Source organism: Pundamilia nyererei, unplaced genomic scaffold (genome assembly GCF_000239375.1).
Source record: "Pundamilia nyererei isolate P.nyererei 1_Seehausen unplaced genomic scaffold, PunNye1.0 scaffold00265, whole genome shotgun sequence".
Lineage (NCBI taxonomy): Eukaryota > Metazoa > Chordata > Actinopteri > Cichliformes > Cichlidae > Pundamilia > Pundamilia nyererei.
Genome location: NW_005187666.1, coordinates 419420 through 431460, shown reverse-complemented (window position 1 = coordinate 431460; position 12041 = coordinate 419420). Strand labels below are relative to the sequence as shown.

Below are 12041 nucleotides of genomic sequence, written 5' to 3'. Positions count from 1 at the left end.
TCAGATGCCCGAACCACCTCAGCTGGCTCCTTTCGATGTGGAGGAGCAGCGGCTCTACTCTGAGCCCCTTCTGAATGGCTGAACTTCTCACCCTCTAAGAGAGGCCAGCCACCCTTCGGAGGAAACCCATTTCCGCTGCTTGTATTCGCGATCTCATTCATTTATTCAGGATTTCATTTATTAAGAGGGAAATAAACTATCTAAACCTCCCTGACACTGTGTGAAAATGATTTGCCCCTCAGAACATCCAAAAAACTGCAGCTCTCACTTGTTTCAGTTAAGCTCAGTCTTCATGATTCAATAAGAAAGAGACTGGGAAAAAAATGGCATCCATGGGGGAGTCAAGTGGAAAAAAACAGCGACCACAAAAAACACAAATGCTTGTGTCACATTTACCAAAAAACATCTTGATTATCCACAAAACCCTAACCACAAAAATACTCTGGATTGATGAGACAAACGCTGAGCTCTTTGGAAGGTTTGAGTCCAGTTGCATCTGCATAAAAGTGACCCAGTATTTCATGACAAGAACATTATATTGACGGTCAAACATGGTGGTGGTAGTGTGACGGTCTGGGGCTGTTTTTCTGTTTCAGGGCAGCTTGCTGTAATTGATGGAAACATGAATTCTGCTCTCTACCAGAAACATCCTGAAGGAGAATGTGTCACCATCAGTTCATGCCCCGAATCTCACGAGCACACTTGAGTTATACAGAAGGACAATGACTAAGAACACACCACAAAATCCACCTCTGAATGGCCAAAAAAAGGTTTTGGCGTGGTCTAGTCAAAGTCTGGACTTAAATCAGATTGATATGCTTTGGCATGACCATAAACCTCAAACAACTCACGGTGTAAAATGCTCCAACGTGGCTGAATTAAAACAATTCTGTGCAGAAGAGTGGGCCAAAATTTCTTCATAGCACTGTAAAAAAAAAACCATTAGAAGTTATCGCAAATGCTTGATTGCATGTCTTGCTGCCAAGGGTGGCACAACCAGTTATTAGTTTTAGGGGGGAATCACTGTTTCACACAGGGCCATGTAGGTTTGGATAGATTATTCCCTTAATAAACAATCATTTGAAAACTGCATTTTGTGTTTACTCGGGTTATCTTCATCTAACATTAAAATTTGTTTGACGATCGGGAACATAAGTGCGACAAATATGCAAATAAATATGAAAATCAGGAGGTGGGCAAATACTATTTGACTATCTGGAACCAAGTGGCCTTCACAGTAGCGGCCCTGCAATAATTCCCTACAACAATATACGGTTAAAAACATTTTAAATTATATTATGTGGAATACAGAGGTGAAAATGGAGCAGATACCCTGAATTAAACAAAGCACACTGTTGTGTACCTGTTCTGTAAAGCCTCGGGCAGTGTCAGGGGCATTTGGTAATAAATGAGTCCCACGAGAATGGCAAAGAAGATGTTGAGAGCCAGTTGGGCGTAGGAGGTCTGAGGGTTCCTCAGAGTGTTCAACACTGTCCTGCCACACACCACACGCATCTAGCTCACGCACACACACAAACACAAAGAGGATAATTATCAACATTTTTTATGAGTAGACAGTAAAACTGAGTCGGATCAGCACACAGCCAAGCACACTGAGATAACAGCTGGCTCGTAAACTCTGTGACATAACCTAATAAACTCACGTCTGCTTCTGTTAATCATTAAACTAATGAGACCTGAGATTTCCAACAACCAGAAAATAATCTATCATTTTAAAATTAAAAAATGTTCTCTGCAACTGACGATTTGCTCACCTGATAGAAGAAAGAGGTGGTGTAGTTGGCCGGCTTGTCTTCACCTGTGACCCCGTCAACAATGCTCTGGTTCACATGGTCCAGCTCCTCCATCATATTCTGGTACAGCTGGGACTGCTGATACTTTATTGCTAAGGGGTTTTTGCAATTCTCTTGGGTGAGAGAGGAAATCACGGTGTCAAGTTAAGGACAGCATAATAAAAACATGGATTTATAACAGCCACCCAAGAAATCTAAGTGAGATGGGTTTGGAGATGTAAAACTGAGCAATTACTCCAGAAGTGCTTAGTTACGTAACACAAACCTTCCTTTACGTCACGTTAAGTAAACCTAGCTGCCTCCCAACTCAAAGTTCAAACATGCTGCACAAACACGAGCTTGGTTTGTAATAAGTGAGGCTTTTATAGCCGCCCAGTATGCGGCAGGTTGTGTTATGAAGCAAAAACATTGTAGAATATAGTTTTTGAGATGCTGTTGGAGCAATCTGTGACCGACATGTCTAAAACTGTAACTTCACCAATAACTTTATCCAACATTGATTTTTTTTTCTTACTCACGAAGCACCAAACCATGCTTGGATATTTAACTGGTGTTACAAAGAGTGATTTGTCTATTTTAGAAGGTTGTCTTTGTGTGTGTCTCTCAGCAAAAAGTAGTTGGTGGTTGGAGAAGCGAAGCAGGAGAACATTTTTTTTAACTGTGAATTATTACTTACCTGCCATGTCCCATTGTACTGTTGATTTTGTTTCTCCATTTGTGATGTCCATGAAGAAGTCAGCTGGATTGTTGAAAGGCTCAATCTGATAGCCTGTGCAAAGCACACACAGACATACTGATAAAACCTCATTCAACTTTAAAAGCATACAAAATCTGGATTTGAGGAAGTGCTACATCCATTCATGAATCCAAGAACCCAGTTCAGGGCTGGATTATCTAAATAATCTCAGATCATTTTCACACTGTAGAACAAAGTTAAGTATGAACATATAAATATAAAACAGGACTTAAGTCGTGCCCTGACTTCTGACCTCATTCAGCAGCTCATATACTGTATATTTCCCTTTGGTATTCAACTGCTCATCATTTTTTATAGGATTCTCAGTCAGAGTCTTCCAACTTTTACAGTAAATATACAAACTCATGCATTACATACCAAGGTCTGTGAAGTACATCAGGGCATGGTCTGCTGCTCCTGCATACACCACCTCCCCTTTATGCATCAGTGTGAGGTGGTCAAACTGTTTGAAGATGGAGTATCGGGGTTGGTGGATGGAGAAGATCACAGTCTTGCCTCTTCTGGACAACCTTGATACATTTTTGGACATTTTTATTACACAGACGGCAGTAGATGGTGACATAAAGAGATCATTTACACCAGAAACACCAGCATAGTGTAAATGTGAACTAAAGATAGCAATGAACAGCACGCTGCTGTTTGACTCTACCTAATTTTATACAGCGTGCTTCGGTTTTGTGTTATTTGTGTCTTTTGTGTATGTGTGTAATGAGTGATAGTTAAGTAGCTGCGCTGTACTTGTGTAGTAGACCGATGATGCAGTTTGCAGTGTTAGAATCCAAGCCAGTGGTCGGCTCATCCAGAAACAGCAGAGAGGGAGACGTGATGAGCTCCATCCCGATGCTGCACCGCTTCCTCTCCCCTCCTGATACACCACGCAGAAACTCCGTGCCTATCTGAATACACACACGCAAAACTTGCTTTGCATCTAAAATGTGCAAAAAGGACAAACTAGAGGGATACTTCTGTTATAAAGTTTGATTTTTCAAAATAAAATGGGAGAGTAACTTTTCTTGTATGTAAGTTACACCAAAACACCAAACTTCAATGTATTTTTGTAGCGATTATATACAGTTTAGTTGGAACTGTGGTCTCATAGTAATAGGATTTAAAAAGCACTAATGATAAGTTATTTTGCATAAAATACTGTAACATTTTTTGATATTTCCTCTACAGTTTAAAAAAAGTAGTTTGTGCATGGTGCTCTGTACCTTAGTGTTAGCACAGTCTGTGAGGCCCAAGTCTTCTATGATGGTGTTTACTTGCTGGTGTTTATCTGCTGTGGAGTGATCCTTAGGGTTCAGACGCAAGTTGGCACTGAAAAGCAGGTTCTCTCTCACGCTCAGAGTCCCCATCAGAATATCATCCTGGAACCAAAAGGGCGATGTAGATAAACCACTCACCAGTGTGTGATGTTAAAAAATATGCATGTGTTTGCATCTGTGTACCTGAACCACATAGGCAGAGCTGAGCCTCAGGTCAGACGTGACGACTTTGCCGTTCACCAATACATTTCCCTGACGCAGTCCAGCTGGATTTTTCCTCCCTGCAAGTACATCCAGGAGTCTGCGATCAAGATTAAAAAAAAAACAACAACAACACATCATTGGGTGGCCTGTTCATGCTTATAAACTACTGACTGTGTATTTGCAGGGAAATGTCTTACGATGTTTTACCGCTTCCTGTGGCACCCATGATGGCATTCATCCCCGGTCTTATGATCCCACTGCAGCAAGTCATGCAATGCTTTAGTGATCCTTAATACATAATCCACAAGATACATTCTTTCTACTCAAGCATTGGAGGTTATACTGTTCATTTCTTTCAATGCTTTCTGCAAAATGCAGAAAATAAAAGAAGATGACAATGCTATGAAAATAAAACGCTACGGCCAAACACATGCATGTGTACTTTTAGCATGCTAAGTTACAGCATATTGAAAAAGTAGAGCTGCAACTGAAAACTAATGTTATTTACACTTTTATTGCCTGATTGACCTGTACACATTAAAGAATTAAAGGAAAAATAAACACAAAGTGACTTAGCAAGGTGATAGACCAAAACATGTCACTAGAACAGACTCACTGCACCTCAGTATTCCTTAGTCATGGCACATTAGGTCTCTAGAAATCTACTTGAGGGGTAAACCCCATTCTTTTCAAAGATACTGACCAATGTGACCCAAAGTCTACCATAGGTGTTTAGGTAGTTGGGATCTGGTGATTGCAACTGCCATATTTTATTGATATTTTCATAATCATCAAGCCATTCAGTGACACTGCTTAATAAATATGAACTCAAGTGGATCCAAGTCAAGGAGCATAAAAGAAACCACCTATAGTTTTGTTTTTTTGAATTTGTCACTCATATATTTAGGTGTAATGAGGGTGAATCCAGTCTGGCTCAGGTTTCTAACCTGCCAGAACATCTTTGACTCTTTTTTCTGATTAACAACAGAACAACGTATAAGCTCAAAAAGAACAATGTGGAAAGTGCATAGAGTATTTCTATGAGACCAGCGTAAAAACGTTGACTGTCACATGCTATAGTTCCAGCATGTTATCGGTCACCACACAGTAATAAAGCTGTTATATCACATAAAAGTATATGTAGATACATTCACATTCTCCCGGGTAACCAGCATGTCCTACCTCACATCATGGAGGATGATCTTTTCGGGCCCTATCTTGCGGCAGAACTTTGTTTCTTGAACACAGTAGAGGAGGTTGCTGAATGTGACAGTTGGACCCCGGTCCTGAAAGTAGTCATCAACACCGATACTATTCTCCCCCTTAGTCATGTTCAAAGAATGGAGTTGCTAGCAGAAAGAGAGGAAAAGAGAGTCTGGAAGCTGGGTTCAAAAGAGAGAAGCAGTCTGGCACAGAGACCTGTGCAGGCTGAAGGAGATACAGGTGAGTGAAAATGTAACCAAAAGATATCTCTTATTACCCATCGGAACTTTGGACTCTCTCAATCCTTAAAGAGTTGTGGCTTACTGTGATCATGTGGCACTGAACTCTCCCATTCAAAATCACAAGCACAGCAGTAATTCCACCCATGAGCATTACAATCTATGCAAGTAATTTGATGGCAGCTGGTGATATGCGTATAGTATAATGCTGATTACCCCTATGAAAGTATTGCAGATGTCAGCCATTCTACCATACCTATACGTTAATACATGTTTATTTATACAGGTAATTTATACACAGTACGATTATTCATATTCATGAAGGCGACAGCAGTATTAATGCCAGCAAGCACAAATTCTGTCATGGTCCTGGGTCGGTGACCCAGCGCTTTGAGTTTATTATTATTATTTTCTAGTTTATTCTGATTTTGTATTAGTTCTTTGGGTTTGGTTGTCGTGTTTATTATCCCTACCTGTGTCTCCCTCTGTGCTCTGTTCGGGTCCCCGAGTTTTGTGTTTTAAAACAGTCTGTGTGTTTCCTGTTTTACTTTGTAGGTCTGTGTCTCGTTATGTCCATTAGTTCCAGCTGTGTCCCCTCCTGTGTGCCATTTCCTGATTACCTGGTGTGTGTATTTATAGTCTGTATCTGCCTGTCCTCCTCCTCGCGTCGTCTGTGTTTCTCTGTGAACCGTCTGCATTTCTCTGCTAATGTAACATAAATAATGCAGCATTAGGAAAAGTACTGTTTTCTGACTTCACACTTTGTGAGCTACTGTTTGAGAAAGTCTGAGTATTTAGGAGTATTTGTGTACCATGATTGTTACTTGGTCTCAGTGACTACTGTTCAGTCTACTGATAGTGATCTTGAATTTAAAACGAAAACAAAGAAAAAGTATGAGCACAAACAGGGTGTCCTTAGACCTTTGACCATACTGATTACATGTACGACATTTCCATGGTCGGGCTGCCCCCTAACGCACGGAATCCACTGTAACAGGCTATAGAAAATCTTCTGGGTGGGATCAACATTGTTTTTCTCCGACAATTTGTCTTTTTGTCACCGTCCAATCAGGCTTCGTGTTCAGCATCAAGCACCGCCTATAAAATTGTTTCTACCAATCTATTTTCAGCACATTGAGATAATGGGAGGGGCAAGCTCCAGAAATTCCGAGGTGTTGTCATTGCGTTCCTCAGTTTTGTGTGTTTAGCACTGGGTGTACGGGTGGGGTGTTAAATATCTACAATGTGGCTATAACAGCAGTTCTGGCTTTTATTTTGTGTACTTTGACGTATTGTTCCGGTATAGCACAGAAAAGTATAGCACAGCCGGGAAATTAAAGATCCTGTATTTTTACACGAAGGTTAGCTTATAAGCTATTAGCTAACGCCTAACGTTAGCTATGGAGGAGAGGAAAGAGGAGGGAGAAGCGGAGATCCAAGAGCACGGCCCCGAGCACTGGTTCTCGAAATGGGAACGGCAGTGCTTAGCTGAGGCGGAACAGGATGCGCCAAACGAAGAGGAGTCCGAGCAAAGCCAGCAAAAGCTGTGGCACCTCTTTCAGAACTCAGCCACGGCGGTAGCACAGCTCTACAAAGGTATGTACAGAAGATGCCGGAATTCAAGCTAAGCTAGCCGCCTGAGCTAACATTATCGCTGGGCGGAGAGACACAAAGGGCACTATTCAAACTCATACTGCTCACTATTCACAGCTTTTTCTCTAAAGTACAACCGGCGTTGTTTGTCACCGTTGTAGTTTGCAGTTGGACTGGGAGGTGTATTCTTTCAAACAGAGTTTAAAATCGAGTCTTCGTCGCTTCTCGTCTTGATTATCGTGACCCTGTTCCTTTTGCTAGCTAACTATACCACATGCTAACGCTAGCAGCCGCTAACAGCCGGTCACCGTGTCAGAGCGTCGGACAACAAGGCTGAATGTAGCTCACGGTGGCCTTAGCTGTCAGAGGTCTCACTGGTTTAAGGGATTGAAAAGAAGACACGCTAAAATGTCCCCGAAATAACGGGTTAACTTGCCGGTGCGGGCGTCACGGGTTTATTACAGTTGTTCGTCGGTTATGTACACGATATGGCTTACACAAAAAGTGTTTTGTCTGCCGGTTATCAGTTATACAGCTAGTCAAAATGGCGAAACACAGGGAGGAGATGGTAGACTGAAAACAAGACATTTGTTGACGCTTAGTCGTAAATTTTTATTATAGCGGTGTTGTGGACGTCCAGAAGTTAACTACACAAAAGACGTTTTATACCAAGACGCAGTTCAGTTTCCTCTTTCTGGGTGCAATGATTTTCATTACCAGAACAAAATGGCGAAAGGATTACCATAAATGTTGTTCTTGTTGAAAATTTGTCCTGCCCAGATATGTTTGTTTTTTTTGTTTGTTGTTGTTTTGTTTTTTGTTTTTGTCTTTTTTGCTCTGACAGCCTCTCATCAGGACCAGAAACTCGCTGTAAATTGTGATCCCTTAGTTATTCAGATTTGTCCTGCAGGTTTTTTTTGTGTGTTAAATGCTTTAGTTGCCTCGAATTGCCTTGATCACCAGTATATGGGATTTATTTGATGTCCTATCCTCAATATTTATGGAGCTCTATTTCACCAGTACAATTACGATGTTTGTCCACCACTGTCTAGAAATCCTGCTTGGTCAGGTACTTCTGTTTACAAGACCCTCCTCCCCGTGTGTCCTAAAATCAGGAACACACCTGTACATGAATACACTTATGAGCAGCCAGTGCAGTAAAAATGTAAGAGTTTCTAGTCAGGAAAACTGCATTTATTTTTTGGGTCATGAAAATACTGTCATTGCATTTCTTTTAAAAATAAAAAAAACTGGAGGTAAACATCGCACAAGTTGTTGATATTCACATAATTTTACTTAAGCATCCTAAGCATATGCATAGTTTTGAGAGTTTTAGTTTTAGCCTTGAGACTTATTGTGGTGGATACTGAATTTGAAAATGCTCAAACAGTGTTTCTCAAATCTGAGGTCAATCAGCCAGTCTGCTGACTCAGTCTTTAGGGTGTCTTCCATTGTAGCCAGAAAGCTATTAATGGATATGTGGATCATGACTTCCTGTTGTGTGCGTCAGTCAGTGTTTGCAAAGACACATGCATGTTAAAAGGTGACAAAGTCCATGGTTTCTTGAAGATTAAATGGTATCTATTCTTTAGCTCCATGGCACCACAGCCCTGCCGAACTAAAAGTAAAATCATTTTAGAAGCAACTCTGTGGCCATCTTGTAGCACATTTTTAGTTTTAGTCCCCATCTGTACAAGTAGGAAGAGAACCATAGCCTCAATTTCAGTCGTTAGTGGAACATTAGTTAAGACAGTAAAAACTGTTACAAAAGTTTATCATCTTCACCTTAAATAGGGTATAAAAGCGTCCCATTATAGAAAAGGAGTAAAGTATACTTTAGTCATTGTAGCACAGATGCAGAAAAGTTCCAGTTACACAGTTAAAGCAGTTATGAACCTTAATGTGCACAGGTGTCAGAACTGCATTATTAAGTAATATTTTTCTTGTTTTGGCTGTTTGACAATGGGACAGCAGCCATCTGTCGCATCTCCCATTGATTTCTGGGAGTGCAGATTTTCCTCATTTTTTGAACTTCAGTGCATTAACTCATTGCCATCCATTCTCCTTCAGGATTTTCTGGTAGAGAACCAAATTCATCGTTCCATCAGTTACAGCAAAATCGGCCTCAAGCAGCAAAGCAGCCCCAGAACATCACAGTACCACAACCATGTTTTACTGTTACAGTGCTCTTCTTTTTATGGCATTCTGTGCTGGTTTCAGCTATTGTCTCATCAGTCTACAGAACATTTTCTCAGAAGTCTTGGGGATCATGAAGATGTTTTTTGGTAAATGTGACACAAGGTGGTGGTTTTCCCCTCAACTCTCCCATGGGTGTCAATTTTGCCCACTCTCTTTCTTATAGTTTATATTATGAACTCTGGCCTGAACTGAACCAAATTAGGCCAAATTGTTTAGATGATGATCTTGGTAGTTTTGTGACCTCCTGGATGAGTCTGTGTACGTTCCTGGAGTAATATTGGTAGGCCGGCCACTCCTGGCGAGGTTCACCACTGTGTTTTCTCCATTTGTGTATAATGATCTCATTGTGATTCACCTTTAGAAGTGCTTTTGAAACCACTTTTAGGCTGATAGAAACATAGTCATTGATATCTTGGCTATTGAGTTTCCTTAGTCATGGCATCATTTGTTGCTTTTTGATATCTTTTGAAGCCTACTTCATTTTGTCAGAGAGGTGTTTTAACATTTTTTATTTTTTATTTTTTAAAGAGGGGACAAACACTTTTCTATGGGACTATATAAAGTCTCAGATAAAAATCAAAATACCAGCAGACCACAAACCGAACCCGTTGCTGCAATTTGACCTTTTCTACACGTTATGCATCTGTTTATAGAGTAGATATTTATGTATTGCTCATTTAATTTTCTGTTCGTTCACTTGGTTTTTAGCTCTCATTTCTTTTTGTTTGTCTGCCTTTTGTTCTTGTCGCTAAAGAATAATTTTGTAATTCACAGATCGAGTATGTCAACAGCAAGGACTCTCCCTCTGGGTGCCCTTCCAAAATGCAGCCACAGCTGTCACTAATCTGTATAAAGGCAAGTAAAATGATACTGTTAACCATTATGTGGTTCAGCCTTTTTATAGCATTTTATATGTACAAGTTGCGATTGTTGTGTCCAGAGATACTGAAATTAGGCATCCTTGTATGTCATCAGAGAGTATGGAGGCCCGCCAGCGGAGCTATGACCTGGGCATCCACTTAGGCTATCAGCGCAGGAATAAAGAGGTGATTGCATGGGCGAAAAAACGCAGAAGAACTATAAGACGAGAAGAACTCATTAGCTTCCTGTGTGGCAAAGTTCCACCTCCTCGTACAGCTCGCGCCCCACCCAGAGTTTCCATGGTATCTGCGAGCAGACCGTCACCTTCGGAGACTGGCAGCTCAGTGGAGACCGACCTGCAACCCTTTAGAGAGGCCATCGCACTGCATGGTTAGTCAAAGCACCTGAACGCTTTATGAAGTTGCAAGGCTCGAATTCATATAAGTTGTCTTATTCTTTTTTCTTTTTTTTCTTTCTTTTTTCCCCATCTCTTCTTTTCCAGGCCTTAGTGGTGCCATGGCCAGCATCTCTGTGCGTTCTGGTCCTCCTGGTTCCCCAACTCACCCTGCACAGTCTCTCAGTCGTCGTAGGAATGGGCTTCATGATGTGGACCTCAACACCTTCATAGCTGAGGAGATGGCACTCCATTTAGATTCCACCACCAATCGTAAACGAGGCCCTGCCCCCTGTAGTGATGTCATCACAGACTCACCCACGCATAAACGTAACCGGATGCTCTGAACTCTTCCCACACCACTGATCCCTCCTCTGTCTGCTCCTCAGTGGCCAACTGGACAGCCGATGGGGACTCGCGCCTTGGCCAACCACTGAAATCTTCCTTAGTCGCAATGCTACAAATAAAGAAAAAACTGTTCTCAGCGTACATATTTAGCCCCTCCTTTAACCCACTCATTTTCTCAGCAGGAAATTTGGTGTTGTCTCACACGTCCTCTCAGTGGTAGAGTTCTGTTCCTTTTAGCAGATTTACTTTCCTGTTTGTTAGCCCTCTGTCGATCTGATACCGAGGCAAGCACACGTTACACTTGAAGTTCTCGACGTGCAGAATGTTCAGTTGAGATGGTGGTTGTTGGTTTTTTTTTTTGTTTTTTTTTTTTGTTTTTTTTGGGTTTTTTTTTTTTTTTTTCGGGGGGGGTTCTGGCCGGGCTCCTTTGTGCTTCACATTCAGTGATCAGATGGACCAGACTGTTGCCTGCAGTTTGCGGTTATCTTCCCCTCTTTCCTCAGGCATACTTCCTCCTCTTTTGAGTGCTCGCCAAACCAGACTGAATCCGGGCTCCTTGGGAGGCCAAACTGCCTCCCTGCCGCGTGGCTCAACTCAAAACGCTTTTCAGCGTGTGCATCTCATTCTGCTGCTGTGTTTGTGTATCTGACAGCAGAACTGCCACTTACTGTGTCGTACTTGTCTTCGCCTTTGAGAAAGCTGCTACAGTATCTCTGGTTTTTGTGCAACAAAGAGTGTGTGTGTGCGCGTGCGTGTGTGTGTGTGTACGCTTGTGGACGCAGGGTTCTGGCAAATTCAGTTTCCACTTCACAATTTTCTCTTTTATGAAATTCATCCCATTTTATTTTTCTTCAGTTGCTCTTTACAGTCCAAGCAAGGGTTTTATCACGAAGCAGGTCATTCATATCCACACAGATAAGTGGGGTGACGGGGTGGGGAAAGTGAGATGCATCTTATGTCTTTTATCTCTGCATTTTCTTTTTCTAACCATGCTGTTACCTGTTGTAACGTTACAAATAATACAAATGCGCTACGCACAGTTTCCATATCAGCGTCCAGGAGAACTCGATACAACACAGGCTCTCAAATTTTTTGCATTCTGAGAAGTAACAGTGTTTCAAAGGCTGCATCTTTGTTTGCATATGACCCAACAGTAACTTGGAG

General features: G+C 41.5%; 2 protein-coding genes across 2 annotated transcripts in view; one reads left to right on the top strand and one right to left on the bottom strand.

Annotated features, from left to right (window-relative positions):
• LOC102195076 (ATP-binding cassette sub-family G member 2) overlaps positions 1-5980 on the bottom strand; it is a 9705-nt gene extending 3725 nt beyond the window's left edge. Inside the window, 10 exon segments of the mRNA XM_074312095.1 lie at positions 1352-1515; positions 1776-1927; positions 2491-2583; positions 2929-3080; positions 3310-3467; positions 3783-3938; positions 4020-4137; positions 4238-4297; positions 5223-5389; positions 5956-5980. Coding sequence (XP_074168196.1) covers positions 1352-1515; positions 1776-1927; positions 2491-2583; positions 2929-3080; positions 3310-3467; positions 3783-3938; positions 4020-4137; positions 4238-4297; positions 5223-5371 — 1202 coding nt within the window. The 5' untranslated portion in view covers positions 5372-5389; positions 5956-5980.
• A 633-nt stretch (positions 5981-6613) lies between these two features.
• hapstr1b (HUWE1 associated protein modifying stress responses b) lies at positions 6614-11018 on the top strand. The gene is made up of 4 exons (XM_005750194.2): positions 6614-7078; positions 10049-10129; positions 10250-10525; positions 10638-11018. Exons 1-4 carry the CDS (start codon positions 6883-6885, stop codon positions 10874-10876), a joined length of 792 nt encoding a protein of 263 aa, XP_005750251.1. The 5' UTR covers positions 6614-6882; the 3' UTR covers positions 10877-11018.
• Positions 11019-12041: the final 1023 nt, after the last annotated feature.

Bases quoted from the DNA above. Each gene is read 5' to 3' on its own strand.
- hapstr1b (XM_005750194.2), top strand. From the start codon at position 6,883: ATGGAGGAGAGGAAAGAGGAGGGAGAAGCGGAGATCCAAGAGCACGGC. The intron at 7,079-10,048 runs GTATGTACAGAA...TGTAATTCACAG, and splicing joins GGTAGCACAGCTCTACAAAG to ATCGAGTATGTCAACAGCAA. The intron at 10,130-10,249 runs GCAAGTAAAATG...GTATGTCATCAG, and splicing joins TGTCACTAATCTGTATAAAG to AGAGTATGGAGGCCCGCCAG.